The sequence below is a fragment of the Leuciscus leuciscus genome (genome assembly GCF_965113295.1).
Source record: "Leuciscus leuciscus genome assembly, chromosome: 7".
Lineage (NCBI taxonomy): Eukaryota > Metazoa > Chordata > Actinopteri > Cypriniformes > Leuciscidae > Leuciscus > Leuciscus leuciscus.
Window position 1 is genome coordinate 9,084,132 of NC_138731.1, and position 19,284 is coordinate 9,103,415.

Consider the following 19,284-nt stretch of genomic DNA (forward strand, 5'->3'; position numbering starts at 1 on the left):
GCTGCTTTAGACACAACGCTCATTAGTTCATGTTAATGATGTCTGATATTCAGCTCCTACTGTCGCCACAGTGACAGAGAGGTTTATTTGCACTCTTCCTGAAGTGTAATAATCAGTACTCATCTGTATTGACCAGTTGTGTCACATTTTGTAGCGACTACTCTTTCTATCAATTCAAAACCATTTATTTATTTTATTCTGTAAGCAAAAGTATTGGATAATAGGCGAATAAGATAAAATAAACGTAAATGACGACTACAAAGTCTATACCGAATGTATACAAATTTCTTCAGTAGCTCCTGCAGAGTCAGTGAAGACTTGAATGAGCTCCTGCTTTGTTGAAAGTCGATCTATTATAGTAATTTCACTGATTTAGCAGCCCTTTTCTGTCTAAGTGTGCAGTTCTCGTCTGTAACTGGCTTTAACACACCTTAAGGTCATTGTCAACAGCCTTGCTTTAAACAACCAAGTCAGCTGAGAGGAATGTGACCATCATGTGATTCATATTGGAGCTTTGTTGATGTGTTTTTCAATCCAAATGGACAAAAGAATGGGAAAAAATATTTCCTGAACAACTCTGAAAAAGTGAGCGGTCACTAGGGGCTTTCGCACCGGAGGAACCTTTTCATAGTTCCTACAACTATTGGCGGAAGTTCCCGGATTTTGGTGTGTCCACAGGAACTGGGAACGATTTTAGTTCCAGGAACTTCTTTTGGAGGAAATAATTGAGCTCCTACTTCAGAGTCGGGTATAAACCAGCACTATAGGAACTACCAGTGACGTTAGTTTGATCGGCCGAACGCACGTGAAACACCAGCACCCGCCATTTTGAAAAAAGCTGTGTAAACGCACAGATTATAGCCTATATATTCACTCCACAAACTAACTCTACAAACATGGGAAACAGTGATAGATGGACCTCTTAACCTTTACGCTGAGGAGAAAATCCAATGCAACTTTGAGGGGGCCAAGACAAACATGAGTATGTATTCCTGCTCAGCTAGCGACATTACTGTCTACTTTCTATGTACGTGATATACTTTCTATGGTGCAGAATGCAACCTGAGGGAACCATTAGTTCTCTGGGAACCATCCTGGTGGCTAGTTCCTATAACTAAAGCCGCCTTTCCACTGCACACGACAAACGACAGCCATCGGACCAGAAGTCATTCATTTCCAATGGAGAGTCGTACGGGAGCTGCGTTGAGTTCCCATCATATGCTTATGCGGACATTTGGGATCCGATTTGAGCTTCGGATGCGTTGAAATATGTGAACTTTTGCGACCGGCCGACCGGATGTGATGGATTCTAATCAAAACTATGAGCGTGAAGCTAGAATTACCAATATTTTAACACTTTAACGTTATTCTGTAGACACTATTCCTTTAAAATGCCGGTTATTAATAATTATGGCAGAAATAATTATTTTATAATTACTAAATCAATATTTTTGTTGATTAGCTCTATAAAATCTACTATGTTTTTATTTTGGATGTATTGAGGGTAATTTGTTTTGTGTGGACATATTCATCCATGCATTACATTCATTAAAATCATTAATTTTACCATGGTGAATAAGCCGAGGGTAACGGTTGCTTCACGACCAATTCACCCTTCACTGGGAGTTTGATTGACAGGCGATCTGACCTATCATAATCCGCCGAATCTGGCATTTAGTCCGACAAAACAGTCAGGAGAGTTAGTAGTTATAACGTTGTGGCCTTGAAACTTGAAAAACACTGTGTACTGATGTCTTTCCGTTAATTAATCCTAAATTAACTTAGAAGGAAGAGATGATCGGTTCACAAGCAGCTTTAACTGAGGCTCTAAGTTGAGTTGTCGGACACAGCAACAGTGACTAAAGTCTTTGCGAACGGTCAATTTCAAAGATCCGTGCGACTGCCGCTAGGGGGTGAAATGCGACAATCATGTGCGAATGCGGATGTCATGTGCAGTGGAAAGGCGGCTTAAAGGATTAGTTCACCTCAAAATGAAAATTTCCTGATAATTTACTCACCCCAATGCCATCCAAGATGTTCATGTCTTTCTTTCTTCAGTGGAAAATAAATTATTTTGAGGAAAACATTTCAGGATTTTTCTACACACAATGGACTTCAATGGCAACCAGAATGTTGAAATCACCTTTCCAATGTGATGACGTAATGCGTGGTGCGTCGCAGATCAGCACAAGACGAACAATTGTGGTTAAAAAGTATATAAATGTAAAACATTTTTAGAAAATGACCAATCGTTTCGCTAGATAAGACCCCATTCCTCAGCTGAGATCATGCAGAGCCCTTTGAAACGGCATTGATTTGAACTTCAACATTCTGGTTGCCATTGAAGTCCATTGTGTGTAGAAAAATCCTGAAATGTTTTCCTCAAAAAACTTAATTTCTTTTCCACTGAAGAAAGAAAGACATAAACATCTTAGATGGCATTGGGGTGAGTAAATTATCAGGAAATTTTCATTTTGAGGTTCATTTTAAGTACCTATAACGGCAGCCTTCCGATCTCTCTCTTACATTTACATTTAGTCATTTAGCAGACGCCTTTGTCCAAAGCGACTTACAAATTAGGACAAAATTCAGCGAGTCATCATAAAGAGGCAAAAGCAACAACAACGCAAGAAGTGCTCAAAATACGAAGTTCAGGTATTATTCAGAGTAGCATAAGCCTGATAAGTGATGTTTCAAAGGGAAAGTGTTTCCCTCTCTTGAAACCAACACGGAAGCGGCTTAACCCTCTGGTGCTCTATGGTCATACTACCCGGTGCGAAAGCCCCTACTGTTGCACAGCCACAGCTTTTGTCTTCCTCTGTCTCGAAGCGAAGTCGGTCTCACCTGTCGACTGTCTCTCTGAGACGAAGAGGAGGAGGACGCGCTCTTGTGGGTGGGGGTGGAGCTTTTGTGTAAAGGGGTGGAGCTCTTGTGGATGGGCGTGGCTCCCTTCTCCTCCAGGCTGGTGGCTCGGCTGTGATGACGAGACATGATAGCGGCTGCTGTCCACCTTCTGCTCTCTCTCAACCTTTTTATTTAGTGTCTCTTCTTGTCCCTCCAAAGCACAGCATGACCTTTGAATCCTTGTGCAGCCAAACGATTGAGCGCTTTCACCTGAAACACAAACGGTGGAGGAAATGAGAGTCAGAAACATGGTGACAGAGAGGTCAAAGAGGTCATTACGGGTTTAAAGATGTCAAATTTATCATGGTTCAGTTTATATATTGGTTTTATGGTCACGGTTTCAGTTCACTAAAGATTTTATGTCGCAGTCTCTGATACACCAGTTAGGAAATATGACGCGATAACACTGTATTCAATTTCTTTAGCTACAATTATAATAGAATTATAAAACAAATTTAAAGTCCCCCTGTGGTGAAAATCTAGTTTTTAATGTTGTTTATGTGTCTATGTTGTGCTTTTAATATGCTTTAAGACAAACCATGTGTAAATTCATAAGTCGACACCATTGCTGAGTATTTTCTCCTTAAAACTGCAGTGAACCAAAGACAGTCTCAAAAACACGGTTTGAAATCGCTGGTGTTTCTGACGTCACAAACTACCTTGCAACCAATCAGATCAACGTGTGATCGTCAACGAGTGAGTGGAGGCGGGGCTCATTTGCATATCCATAGAATCCCGTATACTAAATGAGGCAAGGGTGTCGAGTTACATTTTAAGATATTTTTTTTTACAAATAAAAGGATTAAAATATGTAATTTTGGTGATCAAAGATGAGTTTTAAGGGATACAATGATTGACTACAGGGGGACTCTAAATGAAATACATTTAAGAGGGCTTGGTGATCTAAATTACTTATATTACAAGTGAATTATTTAAAAATATATTTAAAAAAACAACAACTAAACTTCACCCATAAGAAGCATTTGTGTGTTTTATTCTCAAAATGTTAATTCTTGAATATGAAATAACTAATGATGACTTCCATATTATCATAACGACTTATTGGCCTTTTCTGTCATTTATTAATAAATCAAGCAGCTCGTCTAGTCTCTTCAATGTCAGGAAGTTCATATTGCCACAGCAATGAATTGCACAGCTTATGAATAAGGGTTGGAAATTCGATGATCATTGATCAGAGATCTCATCCAATCTGCATCGAGCACGACTCATCATGTTTTTCGCCCTGTCGGTGTCATTAAGAGACGGTCTATGGACCGTACGACAGTCCTTGAGTTACAGGCTTCACTAGGGTTGGGGATCACAAAGAATTTAACGATTACATTTCTACTTCATTATTCCATTATTGATTCTTTAAGCAGACCTATGCTCCAGTCTTCATGCAAAACAAAAACAATGACATTTTAGTTTCATTGTTTTATTGTTTCTTTTTTTAATAATTATTATTAAAATGCCATTTATTACAATGAAATCGTGTTCAAAATCCATGGCGCCAATTCACTTAAAGTCAAGGCATGGCAAGGTCAGATGACATCATCCAATCTAACAATATCATGTGGCAATATCAATTAAATTAGGTGAAGAGTGACAGAAGAGAGAAAGACAAAAACAGTGCAGTTAAAAATTAACCAACAGCATCAAATTAAAAATAATCATGCACTGTAGCTTTGGATACAACCTGGAAACTGCTGATATATTAACAAATTAAAGTCAGGTCTTACCTTATGATTTTACAAAAAACAAGAAATTAATAACTTTCGCCTAGCACAAAATTTTTAGTGATTTACTCACAATGTTGACGGCAGTCCAAAGTGACTAATAGATGAGAATACCAAATACCAAATTACAATTTCAATGATAGAATAGAAGTGGAATTTGTTTTCTAAACATTAGTTATAACCTTCTGAAAAAAAGTACACTTTAGCATACTTTTAAAGAGAGTATTTGTTACGGATATAATACACTTTAAAAGAATATACTTAAGTGTGAATGTTTTAGGACACTTAATTGATTGTTTAAAGCAATTAAATTAAAATGTATTATATTTCAAATGCTGCCGCACCCCTGAAATATTATGAAGACTTAATGACTTGATTGACTTAATGACCTTAAGGAAAAGCTTTTAATCTGACAGTATTTTATATTATTTTATAGTCTACTTAAGTCTGTTAAGGAACAGTCATGAAAGTGCTCTCTTTAAAGCTACACTGTGTAGGATTTTCTCCCATCTAGCGGTGAAATTGTTTATGACTACCAACTGAATATTACTTTCTAGCCCCTCCCATTCCGAGGGCGTTTTAACTCCTACGGTGGTCGTATTATTTCAAATCTGCCAGCAGTCGCGAGTAATCTCCCCCTCGCATTCGTCACGGTGCCACTGAGTGTCAAAACGCGAAAGGCGAAGCTTGAATTTCCAGGTATGTCCCTCTTTGGCGAATGTATTTTCAAGATGGAGGCGCAACATGGCTGCCGCCATTCGAGCGACTCGCTCGTATATTCTAAATGGCAGATTCTACGCTTACGAGAATACTTGATTAGTTGGTAGAAGTAATTACACATTAATAAGCACATATCATTTTGAAAGAACAAAGAGTGTTTTGCTAAGAATCACAGTGTTTAAATTACACAGTGTAGCTTTAAGTACACTTAAGTGGCCTTTTATTTAATGAATATTATATTGTCTGCAAGTACATTTGAAGTACACTACAAATGCACATTCAATACAATTAAGAGCACCTCTTTTCCACAAAGGTAATTAGTCAAGTGCTCCTAGAAAGAACTGTTTCGGTTAATAATAGTACTGGCAACTCCAGGCTTCTTCAAGAGACGCACTGTATAAATGTGCAGGTGTTTCGAGGAGGAAAGTATAATGTTTTGTGGTTTAGGACAATCTGTGAGTACAGTGTGTAACCGTCGATGTGTGTATGTGTTTTAGTCTCTGCATGTGTCTTCATGCAGCAGTATTGATTAGTCATGCAGTATGGAGAGACTTTGACCAGCCTAATTAGACCCAAAGGAACACACACACACACACACACACACACACACACACAAACACACAGTCATCCTGATAGCTACAATTTAAGAAAAGCTGTTTCAATAGTGGGCACAGTTACAAGTGAGATAACAGGATACATCTGTGCTGGCCTTCCCAACCCAAACATGCTTAGCAAGCACTCTGGGGAAAACACAAACAGTACATGAACACACACATCTATAATTTAAGGGCTTCCACCCCCTCCTCCAGCACATTAACTGAGCCGCGGGAGCCCGGGGGGGAGACGCGGGGAAACACGCATCACATGCTCAACCCGCCACATGAAGTGATAATGTTTCCCTCAACAAATTTATATTCGCCATGTTCCCTCAACAGCAGCTTCACACGCTGATGAATGAAACCTGCACTGAGCTCAGCTACAATCTTAATGATTTGACTGATACACTGAATTGAACGCACAAACTAGTTTATTGATCGGTTTTCCTCTTCGCTTTTAGGTCTTATCACACTTTACAGCAGTGAGAAGAAACAGTCACACACACACAGAGTGAATGTGTGAAACACATCGGATATTGTCGCAGACTCTCTGGTACAGTAAAGCTGCCTGAAGCTCATTATCAGGGTTATGTCCTGTTTTATGTGTTTGAGTTTTACAATGAGTTGGTTTTTGCTGTTTTCTGTTTCCTGCTTAAGGCCAATTTATACTTCTGCGTCGGTTGCGCGCAGAAGGTACGGCGTAGCATACGCATAGACGTGTATCATAGGTCGTACCCTTCGCCGTACCCTGACGCGCACCTCCTCAAAAATGTAACTACACGTCGCGACGACGCAGACCGCAAGATCTGTGATTGGTCGGCTTGGTAGCATCGCATTTCCTCCTACGCATTTCCAGGTTCTTCTGCACCGCCCGTCATTTTTAAATTCGGTTCAACCGTCGCACACAGATTCACGGGTTGCACGTACCATCTCCGACGCCTTCTCTCGTTTCTGCCTTTTAGTTTTAGTAATTTCACTAAATTTAACTGTTTTTCCACCTCGATAAGCTCCAACTCCAACATGATCCGCTCTCTTTCAGTCGCTTAGTAGCCTAAACTCAAAACAGCTGCGAGGAATCTAAACATAGTGGAACATTAAAACCCACCCCCGCCAACTAGCGTTTCGGCGGTGTAACTGCAGAGCAACACAGACATAACGCAGAAGTATAAATGCTCACGACGGCATCGCCTACGTGCGTAGCCTACGACGTACACTACGGCGTACACTCGACGCAGAAGTATAAATTGGCCTTTAGTCTCCTAGGTTACTCATTGTTTGATTATCGTTTGCACCTGATGTTCATTTAGTTGATTAGTTTGCTCTTGTATTGAAGCCCTGTGTCTTTCCAGTTCATTTTCAGTCCTCATCAGAACTAAGTTGGTTGTTCTGTTCATGTTCCTGAGATTCTAGAGTGTTTTGTGAAGATTTGAGTTTGTTTCTAATAAAAGTATACAAGTATCTGCTGCATCTAGATCATGTCAACTTTCTTTTTTTCTGCAACCAGCACACATGACACTAATGAAGCTGGTCTCAGGACTTATTTTACTCACCTTCACTGCAGTAATAAATGGACAGTTTGAAAGAACTGAACAAATTAACGTCCTAATCTGAGGTGTAAAATGAACATCTCTTTTATCTCATATTATCTATTATATTTCTGCTCTCATACTCATAAGACCAGACAAGAAGTGGACAAAAAATTGGCCTGATATTCAAAATGTTGCTTAATTTTTACATTTCCAAAAAAATAATATCAAATCACTTTGATTTACAACACTGTCACATCAGATGTGCGTATGCATCATTAGACAGTTAAACTATTATTCAAACTATTAAAGCGTGAATAAATATCTAACATCTCCAATTAGTCTTTATTCATGAACTTGTTTTGAGTGCATCTGTACAGACACTTTGACTTTGAATACAACAACTGTCAATATACAATATTGCACCATGATAATCTGTTGGGGGTTTTTTTAAATGAAAAATATAATATTGGTGCAAAGAAAAAAGTGTGCAAATATGTCATGCTTTTGTGCCATTTAGTTGCTCTGGATCAAGCAGATCAAAGTAGCAAACACTAGATCTAAAGCCAGAACGAGCACTGGAATATCCCACTGTCAGTCAGAAGAGAAATGAGCGAACATTTTACGAAGTAGATTATGATAAGCAAGGACACAATGCGCATTAGCCCAGAACAGTGTCATCTTCCCAGCAGCAGCAGATGATAAATGAAGAAGTTGCTCACACACAAAGCTCCATCTCTGTGACTGTACATTAGCCAAACACAAAAATACACTGTGCTTAGATCCTCTTCAGATGGGCTCCTGATGAAGCCACACACCAACAGAAAGAGGAAGACACTACTGTGGCTAATGCAGAAACAGGAAAAGTGGAAGAGAAAAACGAGAAGTGTTCCATTTATAATCATATTTGGTAGAAATCTGGTACACTTCAGAAATACACACTCAGCCAGCTGCACTACTTATATAAGCATGAACTGACTGTTTTCAAACAGGTTTCCTGAATGTTTTCTATTGGTTGGACTCGTTTCACCCTGAAGAATGGAGAGCTGCAGGATGAGTTAGCATTTTAGCACTTCCAGTTTCATCGTCCTGAAGTCAATAGGTTTTTTTGAAATGGGACTTTGAAATAAAATACATCAGCAATTTTTAAGGCGGTCGTTAACAAGCGTCTAAATGGGACTACAGAGGTTGTCGGGGGCATTAAACATCATCATGCCGAACATGATTTTGTCAGGATTAGGACTAAGTCTAAACATTAGGGGTGTAACGACAGTCATTTTGGTATTTTGGGTGAACTTATAACACAATACATATTGTTGCATTTTTGTATTGCGATATATTGTGACACGATTTATTGTTACACCCCTAATATACATACCATAAAACAAACTTATATAATTTATAATAAAGCACCAAATTCAACAAAAAGAAGTAAATAATGCTGTTCTTTTTGTCTGTATGATCGAGCTCCCCATAACCGTTTGAAATATATATTCATGCTTGAAACTGTTTAGATGAGAGTGTCAGTCATTGAAATGGTTGGCGTGTGGTTACCTGAGGACAGGAACAGAACAGCCAAGCCTATCAGACACCACCGTAACTGAGCTCTCACACGGATCCCACTGCCTCTACACACACACACACACACACACATACATACATACACATATGACCTGTCTATCAAACTGACCCAACACAAAGCTCCTTCTCAAACACACAAGTGTTCGATTACATCTGATACAGCCTCTTCTCCACAAGCAACAATCAGAAACCTCTAGCCTATAACTAATGCAACAGTTAACAAGAGGAGTAATTACTCACTAAACACAAGCTCTAATAAGCCAATAAGAAGCCTTTCGGAAATCAATCTAAGACCTATACATATTCACACAGATTATAATTCAGAGTAATATATCTAAAATCCAGTAACCCAAGAGTAGCTCAGGTAGAGTAACACACTGGACTCACAGCCAGTGTTAAATATTAATGTTCCAGGACTATCCTACGAATAAGGTATGGTGTGATTCAGAAGCGTATCCTGGGAGATTTCCCGTTGGGATTCAACAAGGTGCTGCGATCATTTTCAGAGCTTTTTCAAATGAATTCCTGTTCAAGTGAGGCTCTCCAGATGTGTTTCATCTGCGGATGTTCCTCAGGAACTGCTCAGTGAATTTGGTTTCGCAACATTTAATGTGAACTGAGCCGCTCAAAAACACAGACTTATTTAACAACAATAAAATGGAGAAGAGAAGAACATATCCTGAGCCATGAAAGCAAAAACAAGATCCCTCCTGTTGACCAATCACATTTATTAAAGGATTAGTTCACCCCAAAATGAAAATGTCCTAATAATTTATTCACCCCAATGCCATCCAAGATATCCATGTCTTTCTTTCCTCAGTTTCTGGATTTTTCTTCTAACAATGGACTTCATTGGTTGCCATCGTTTTTAAGTCCAAATCAATGCAGTTTCAAAAGTCTTTGAAGTGTTTAAACGGGCTGTACGCGATCACAGCTGAAGAAGAGGTTGTTATCTAGCGAAACGATAGGACATTTAAAAATATATATATATAATTTATAGACTTTTTACCTTCAATAGTTCGGATTGAGCTGATCAACAAACGGACAGGGAACTACGTCATCACATTGAAAGGTCACGCCGGCGCCGGCAGAAGTACCGCCCCACTGTTTCCAATGCGACCGTACGTAGGAGGATAGTTCAAATAGTATTGTTTGCTATTTTATATATAGTAATAGTATTCAGTGAATATGAATATGAATAGGCTAGTAGTTCAAATAGTATTGCCGGCGCCGGCGTGACCTTACAACGTGATGACGTAGTTCCCTGTCCATTTGTTGATCAGCTCTATAAATTATATATTTTTTTTTAAATGTCCTATCATTTCGCTAGATAACAACCTCTTCTTCAGCTGTGATCGCGTACAGCCCGTTTAAACACTTCAAAGACTTTTGAAACTGCATTGCTTTGGACTTAAAAACGATGGTAACCAATGAAGTCCATTGTTAGAAGAAAAATCCAGAAATGTTTTCCTCAAAAAACATCATTTCTCTCCCACTGAGGAAAGAAAGACATGGATATCTTGGATGGCATTGGGGTGAGTAAATTATTAGGACATTTTCATTTTGGGGTGAACTAATCCTTTTCAGGCTAATTTCTAATCATTAACCTAATTTATGGAGAAGAAACACATTTTATATAAATGCCATTTTATTTATACAAATTTTGATTTGTATAATTACTTGTGATAATTAGCAACTTGATACCTAACCCTCTAAGAAATTCCCCAAATGGAATAAAGAAAATGTCTCAATATTCCTTTTTTTGTTGTTGTTGTTAACGTTTTCCATGAGATGCATCAGTAACATTTAAAGTCTTTAAGCTTCTCTCATCACAGCATCTGATGTTTAATTCCCCTTGACTCAGCACAATCCTGCCAGCCAGGAATAACGGAAAAACCTTCCTTCCACTGACACTGTTAACGGGAAATTGGGTTCATTCTTCCATTCATGTCAAACATTTGACTACAGGTTTTCCGTAAACCATCCCTCAGCACAATGGAGATTGATGAAGAGCTTCAGAGAATGTTGTTGTACTAAGCGAACCCCCCACACAATGCCTGGGTGACTGTTGGTGTGAGGTGTGTGTGCGGGCCCACGTGCCCCATACTGTGCACAGATCAGCTTCACTGCGCGTTACAGCCATTTAAGACCTCACAAATGTCATTGTGAGTCAGCTCTAGCATCTATCCACAGTACAGGACTCAATAAGTGTGTCACTTACTAGTGTATTTATAACTTTGATATACCCTGAAGAATATTCATATTCAATACCACAGGGAAAACGGCCATATAGACATATGTTAATTTGGGTAATTTTATTGAAATAGTTTTCACACGCACAGGGAGGCTTCATTTAAAACTTTGAACTAAATATATATAAAAAAAAGACAAGTAAACATTCAGTGATAAAATCAGAACAAATAAACAAATTGCAAACAACAGCACGTATAAATACAATAGAATAAATAGACAAATTAAATTAACATGACTATAGTTTTTCAGGTGGGTCTAACAGTATTCAGGTGAGAAATACTAGAGAAATTAAATTAAATTATCAAATGTATAGCAGTGGATCATTTTCACTGTAAAAATTAAATACCGATTAATGCTTACAATTAAAGTGTTTTTGTCTCTTGTTTTTTGTCCTCTGATTAACATGACAGATGATAGCAGGTTTATGAGGCTCCTGTCACTTTAAGAGCGAATGCACCGATCCAATATACTGATACACATTTATTTAAGTTCCCAAACTGACTGTGTTTGTGTGAATACTTCCCAAGACGGCATTTTGACATAGTTTTGTTTGTATTCGACCGTTTAAAGGGATAGTTCACCCAAAAATGAATTAATTTACTCAAACTCAAGTTGTTCCAAACCTGTATGAATTTATTTCTTCAGCTGAACACATTTTGAAGAAAGAAACACATACAGTGATTTGAAGAATGTCAGCAACCAAACAGGTCATGGTCCATAGTATTTATTTATTTTTTTCATATTATGGAAGTCAGAGTCAATCCTTGTCTTACTCGTGTGTCTTACTCACTAAAGGGTTCAGATTCCTGTCCCTGTCCTGTCCTCAAATGTTTTTGGACAGCCACATTTTGTAAGGATTGCCCTGAGCAGCTCTCGATCCACAGTGTCAAATGCTTTGGAGAGAACAAAAAATGCCATGAAAAGGTCCTGATGTTGTTCACTACATTTTTCTTGCAGCTGTCTAACTGTGAAAATCATGTCCAGCACTTCCTGAAACCACACTGTGACTCAGTGATGTTCAGTTAAAGGGGCTATAATCGGGGTCCCCAGTGCTTCTACCAACCCAGAAAAAGTAAAAAACCCAGTAACTTTGTTTTGGTGAGCCTCTCTCTGCAAGCATGTCAGAAAATAAGCCGATCAGATGTCAGAAATCAGACGCTCCCAAGGTCAAAAAAAAAAAAAAGCAATAAAGTGCAATAGTGGCTGCACACTTTTTCAGAGGATTCGCATTGATTTTCTCCATAGAAATTGAAAAAAATATTTTAGCCATGAATACAACCAACTAGCTCTAAGATAAATCACATTATCCAACAAATACAAAGCTACAAGACTTGATTTGGAATAAGACAATGGTGCAATGCAAAACTATTCACTTATAAAACCACTGATATTCCATGACAAAGACATGATTATGAATGTATGAAAACAATATGTTTTATTGGCTTCAAGGGTATGCTATCATTTTCATTTCCATGGAAACAGGAACATTCTCTGATTGGTGATGGATTATGGTTAGTGTAGTTGAAGAGTTCAGATGCAAAAGCCTCTAAGTGCCATCTGAAAATTTCTTCTAGAATGATCATTTTTATAAAGCTTGTATATTTAAGATAAGTAATTTCACTTAAATGACAATTAATAGGTAATTTGCATTGCCATTTAAGTGAAATTATTGAACTTAAATATACGAGCTTGATAAAAATGATCATTCTAGAAGCAAATTTCAGATGGCACTTAGAGGCTTTTGCATCTGAACTCTTCTGTTCTTTGGGACTTTGACTATTAAACACAATCTTTTACAAAATAAAGTGACGTATGGCTTGTATAAAGTATCTTGAATGGCCCCTTTCCCCCTGCACTGTCTTCAGCCGTGACTATATTCACAGCATATGAAAGCATCTCTGTGCAGTGAGTGTAGATTAAACTGTGTGGTGTGTTTCAGATGCTGAATGTCAACAGCATATTTAATTATTAAAGTTGTTCTTCTGCAGTTATGTAGTTCAGTGGTTCAGAAGGGGCCAGCGCCTGGGGAGGAAATCTGTTTCTGTGCCTTCCTCTCTTTATTGAGTCTAAATTGCTTCTTTTGTAGGATAAAGACCTAGAAAATCACAGACTATATCCATTGATTGTTTGTGGATTTGTCCAGCATATAATAAAGCTTTTTAAAGACAAATGTACACCAAAAAACAAAACAAAAATCTCTTCACAGATCACAATTTAGTAATGTCATTTCAAACTTGTATGACTTTCCTCCTTGGAAAAGGAAAATATATGTTTTTGCTCATTAAGACGCGTCACGCCAAGCTTTTACCAGCCATTTAAATGTTTTCCTATTCATAAAAACAACCCCTAGTTAAGTCATGAGACAGAAGGCAATGCCTCCGTCACGCTCAGTGCGATCTGTGAGTGATCTGGCAATTAAAGCTGAATCTCTGTGATCATCATGACACCTGCTGTGTTTGCTAGGGCTGGCCTGACACTATTGATTAATCAATCTGAATCAATCTTCATTTGACGAACCAAGATCGACTGATCTAGTCTATGCTGTTTTCAGTAATGTCACTAAACATTATTTGTAGAGCCTGGCATCCATTAATCGCAATAAGCTTTGTGCTATTTTGATATGAAACAAAGTCTCAGCTTTCAAACTCTATCAAAACAGCGTGACGGATTGCTTCGGCCGCCTCGGATCAAACAGCTAACCAATCATATCTTCCTCTTCAGTTACAGCACAACATCATGGACTCTGTTGTTGAGTTTAACCTTAAATATTACAATAATACACAAACTGACAGGGTGCCCTGAGTAGATTACAGCATTAGTTGAGAGATCGTTATCCTTAATATGAAATATTGACATGTGCTGTGCCTTATAAACCAATATTACATCGAAACAAGCTTATAAAACAGAATCGAATCGATTTGTGAAATCTGACATGAAAATATTACTGAAATATTGTGAAATATTACACTAAAAAGTGTATTCATTATGTTTTGTAACTTATTAATTGTCACGTTTTGGACCGTTAATGAACAAATCTTAGGTAAACACACTATCACTGGGTATAGTGATCGTGTTTACCTAAGATTTGTTTATTAACGGTCCAAAACGTGACTATTAATAAGTTACAAAACATAATGAATACACTTTTTAAAGTAATATTGTGGTTATTTTTAAATAGGATGTTAATATAATAAATATACACTAATATTAGAGTATAATAGGTTACTTGTTAATAGTGTAAGTACATGGTTTTGTTGGCGTGTGTTTATCTCAAACTCACAACGGATCATAACATGCACATTTTCAACATATTGAAACATGGATGCAACATTTTTCAGCGAATAGCGTTATTTTAATTGGACTGTATGGCTTAGGAATACTTTAAACATAATGCACAATTTATGGACGACTTCTATGATTGCCTCATGGTGCTGTGCTTGTCCTCTTTGGAGATTGTCACCTTGTGGTCACTTTCATTGTACAGGAAACAAGTGTGTTGATAATTATATCTAATCTTCTTTTGTGTTGCACAGATGAAAGAACTTCCTTTGGGAATGAGATGAAGGGGAGTACATTTTCATTTTCAGTCGATAATTTCTGAGAAATGCTTGTTTTTAAGAGTCCCCGATGTTGAGGGAAGCTGTGGGTTGCAGAGGCCTTCTGAAGCCTCTCCTCGGCACCATCGTTTGATCAGTTCCAGGCTGTTATGTTTGCTGGATCTCACCAGCTGTTCCTCCTCCAGTGTTCATGCAGATTAGTCAGCGGAGCTTATGAAGCCAATCACCGTTGTGTTCATCACTGCCACTTCCCAAGCTTCACCGAGGGTCAACCGAGGTGCAGTCATTTCTGCAGAGAGATTAGAGAAGTGCCATCTCAGCCTCACCAGGTTTCCTGTCAGTTAGGAAGTGTCTCTTCTCAACGGCCGTCAGCTGAAAACAGATTCCCATGGAAAGTTGATTCCCATCTTCAGTTTATTCATAGCTGAGCAGTTGAGGAACTTCACTCCTCTTTTTCCAAGGCTGTTTGACTTCATATACTGTGCTCACCTTCACAAGCTCCAATTACAGCAGCATCAAAAATAAAAATAGCACCATAAAAGTGGTCCATAAAACCTGTGTGCTATTTAGTCATACAATAGCTTTGTGTGAGGATCTGACAGAAATTTTATTTTATCCCTTAAAACTCATCTTTGATCACCAAAATGGCATTTTTTATGTTTTTTCCTTGAAAAAAAAACCCATCATGCCATAAAATATCTTGAATGTAACTTGACACTCTTGCCTCATTTAGTATACGCAGTTCTATGAATATGCAAATGAGCCCCACCTCCACTTAAAGCTCAGAGATCCACTGGTTGACGATCACACGTTGATCTGATTGGTTACAAGGTAGTTTGTGACGTCAGAAACACCAGCGATTTCAAAGCGTGTCTTTGAGACTGTCTTTGGTTCACTGCAGTTTTAAGGAGAAAATACTCAGCAATGGTTCGTCTTAAAGCATATTAAAAGCACAACATAGACATATAAACAACATTAAAAACTAGATTTTCACCACAGGGGGACTTTAAATTTGTTTTATAATTCTATTATAATTGAAGCTAAAGAAATTGAATGCAGTGTTATCGCATCATGTTTCCTAACTGGTGTATCAGAGACTGCGACATAAAATCTTTAGTGAACTGAAACCGTGACCATAAAGCCAATATATAAACTGAACCATGATAAATTTGACATCTTTAAACCCGTACTGACCTCCAGATAAACACATAAACAACATTAAAAGCTTGATTTTCAGCACAGGGGGACTTTAAGATACTTTTATGGTGACCTTTTGTCACTCCTCAAGCTCAAGAGTGTCCGTCCCAAGCCAAACATCACATTTTGTGTTTTACAGAAGAAAGTTTTATCATGTATCCAACCTGGGTCTCTTTTGGGAATGTATTTGGTTCTCTCAAAAACCCATGATGTCAGTCTATGGAAGATGGAGATAATACGATTCGATTTTGGTGAAAATCGGACAAAAGGTCTAGGAGTTCGAAAAAGTAGGTATTGAATGGAAATCAAGATGGCGGACAGGAAGTTCGGCCTCTCTTTTTTTTTTTTTTTTGACTGATGCTCATTTCTGTTTGAATGAGATGAACTGCACTCTTCCAGTGAAATCCCACAAAGGTGCATGAGAATATAGGCAGTCTACGTTTCGTCTTCTCTAGTGGTTCACTTTCTTATAATCTCCCATGATTGTGTGAGGCCTGTGTGGACTCCCTCTCCTGTCAGCAAACCTCTCCCACACACGCTTCAGGCCGAAAGGAGATACTAACCAAAATAAAAGACACAAATGTATGGATTATTATTACAATGGCCATTATAACAATGGCTTCTTTATGAAAAAAAGTTCAAGATGAACATGATTTTAGCAACAATATAACATTCAGAATCCCTTAGCAAACAATTCCCTTACAACCACTATTAGCACTAATCACATTTTCATCTGAAAATATAAAAATGTAGTTTCTCTGTCAAACTGATCCGCATTGTTGATCAGGAATTGTTTTACATGGCTAATCCACTGTGAAAGAAACATGGAAAGGTTAGAAAATGGAAGGTCCTTGCTTATTTGGATCAATAACAGGGTTTTATCTGATTTGTTAGACGAAGAGCACAGATGTGTGAGGTATGTTGCATTGGGAGATATGTAAAATCCTCTCGACAGGAGGTTGAGATCTCACGCTGCTTCATCTGCATCCCGGAGCAAAGACACAGTTGTGCCCTTTATCAAGTTGCCTACTAAATCCCAAGGCAGGGACTGATTAGGAGTCGCTTTAGGTGTCATTTACACCTGATGTTAAAGGTTGGGTGGGCAATTTGTGTTTTTCATAAACACATTTTAGCGATCTAAGCGCACGGTCTAAAGCGCATGGTTCAAGTTTACTTAGGGCGAGTCCAAATCCACCTTTGCTAGTTTAACGACGGGAAAAATGGTCGGCGCTCCCGGCGCTTGGTCTAAAAGTGTTGTCCCTATTCTCATAATGAGTAATCAGAATCAGAATCAGAATCAGAATCAGAAAGAGCTTTATTGCCAAGTATGCTTGCGCATACGAGGAATTTGTCTTGGTGACAGTAGCTTCCAGTACACATACAATATAAAGTGACAAGACAAGTGACAAGTAACATAGGTATAAATAAAAATTAGAAAAAATAAAAATAAAATAAAAATAAAAGATTATAAATTATAAATATATATAAAGTTATAAGGTGCTATAATGAAATGTCTGAGGGAAGTATTGCACATGTTTGTTCCACAGTAGGGGAACATTTAAGTGTTCATGAGGTAGATGGCCTGGGGAAAGAAACTTTTCCTGTGTCTGGTTGTTTTTGTGCTCGGTGCTCTGTAGCGTCGACCAGACGGTAACAGTTCAAACAGAAAGTGTGCTGGGTGTGACGGGTCCAGAGTGATTTTGCGAGCCCTTTTACTCACTCTGGATGAGTGCAGTACTTTGAGTGTGGGAAGGGTAGTGCCAGTGATTCGCTCAGCAGTCCGAACTATCCGCTGTAGTCTACGGAGGTCGGTTTTGGTAGCAGAGCCGAACCAGACGGTGATGGAAGTGCAGAGGATGGACTGGATGACAGCTGAGTAGAACTGTACGAGCAGCTCCTGTGGCAGGTTGAATTTCCTCAGCTGACGCAGGAAGTACAGTCTCTGTTGGGCTTTCTTCACAATAGAGTCTATGTGAGTGTCCCACTTCAGATCCTGAGAGATGGTGGTGCCCAGGAACCTGAATGACTCTACTGCAGTCACAGTGCTGTCCATGATGGTGAGTGAAGGGAGTGCAGGGGGGTTTCTCCTGAAGTCCACGATCATCTCCACTGTTTTGAGCGTGTTCAGCTCCAGGTTGTTATAACTGCACCAAAGAGCCAGCTGCTCCACCTCCTGTCTGTACGCAGACTCGTCACCGTTCCGGATGAGTCCGATAACAGTAGTGTCGTCCGCAAACTTCAGGAGCTTGACAGAGGTGTCTTTAGAGGTGCAGTCATTTGTGTACAGGGAGAAGAGCAGTGGTGAGAGAACACATCCCTGTGGAGCACCGGTGCTGATGGTGCGGCTGTCGGACGTGATTTTGCCCATTCTGACTAGCTGTTGTCTGTCTGTCAGAAAGCTGGTGATCCATTGACAGATGGAGCTAGGGACAGAGAGCTGGGTCAGTTTGGTCTGGAGCAGTGATGGGACGATGGTGTTGAAGGCAGAACTAAAGTCCACGAACAGAATCCTTGCATAGGTCCCTGGTTTGTCCAGATGTTGTAGGGTGTAATGCAGTCCCATATTGACCACATCATCCACAGACCGGTTTGCTCTGTAGGCAAACTGCAGGGGGTCCAGCAAGGGTCCAGTGATGTCCTTCAGATATGCTAACACCAGTCTTTCGAATGACTTCATGGCCACAGATGTTAAGGCAACAGGTCTGTAGTCATTGAGTCCTGTGATCTTTGGTTTCTTCGGGATTGGGATGATGGTGGAGCGTTTAAAGCAGAAAGGGACTTTGCACTGCTCCAGTGATCTGTTGAAGATCAGTGAGAAGATAGAGGCCAGCTGGTCAGCGCAGGTTTTCAGACAGGCTGGTGAAACACCGTCTGGGCCTGGTGCTTTCCTTCTCTTCTGTTTCCTGAAGATCTGACGCACATTATCCTCACTGATCTGAAGTGCAGGGGGGGAGGGGAGAGGGATGGCTGGAGGTGTTGATGGCTGTGTAGAGAGATGGTCAGGGTGGGTATGGGGTGTCTGATCGGGGGTCTCAAATCTACAGTAAAAGACATTCAGCTCGTTCGCAAGATGCTTGTTGCTGTCGATGCTGGGGGATGGTGTCTTGTAGTTGGTAATGTCTTTCAGACCTTTCCACACTGATGCAGGGTCGTTGGAGGAAAACTGGTTTTCCAGCTTTTTGGCATAGCTCTTCTTAGCCACTTCAATCTCCTT

General features: G+C 39.2%; 1 protein-coding gene and 1 long non-coding RNA gene across 7 annotated transcripts in view; one reads left to right on the top strand and one right to left on the bottom strand.

Moving 5' to 3' along the window:
• osbpl6 (oxysterol binding protein-like 6) overlaps positions 1 to 19,284 on the bottom strand; it is a 78,297-nt gene that overhangs the window by 48,718 nt on the left and 10,295 nt on the right. For all 6 annotated transcript variants that reach the window (XM_082176081.1, XM_082176080.1, XM_082176083.1 and 3 more), the window contains exon 2: positions 2,845 to 3,114. In XM_082176081.1, coding sequence (XP_082032207.1) covers positions 2,845 to 2,991 — 147 coding nt within the window. In that variant the 5' untranslated portion in view covers positions 2,992 to 3,114. The remainder of the gene's footprint in view (positions 1 to 2,844; positions 3,115 to 19,284) is intronic.
• Positions 3,121 to 17,196, top strand: LOC309503594. The gene is made up of 2 exons (XR_014207765.1): positions 3,121 to 9,959; positions 10,347 to 17,196. It is a non-coding gene; the product is annotated as an uncharacterized lncRNA (long non-coding RNA).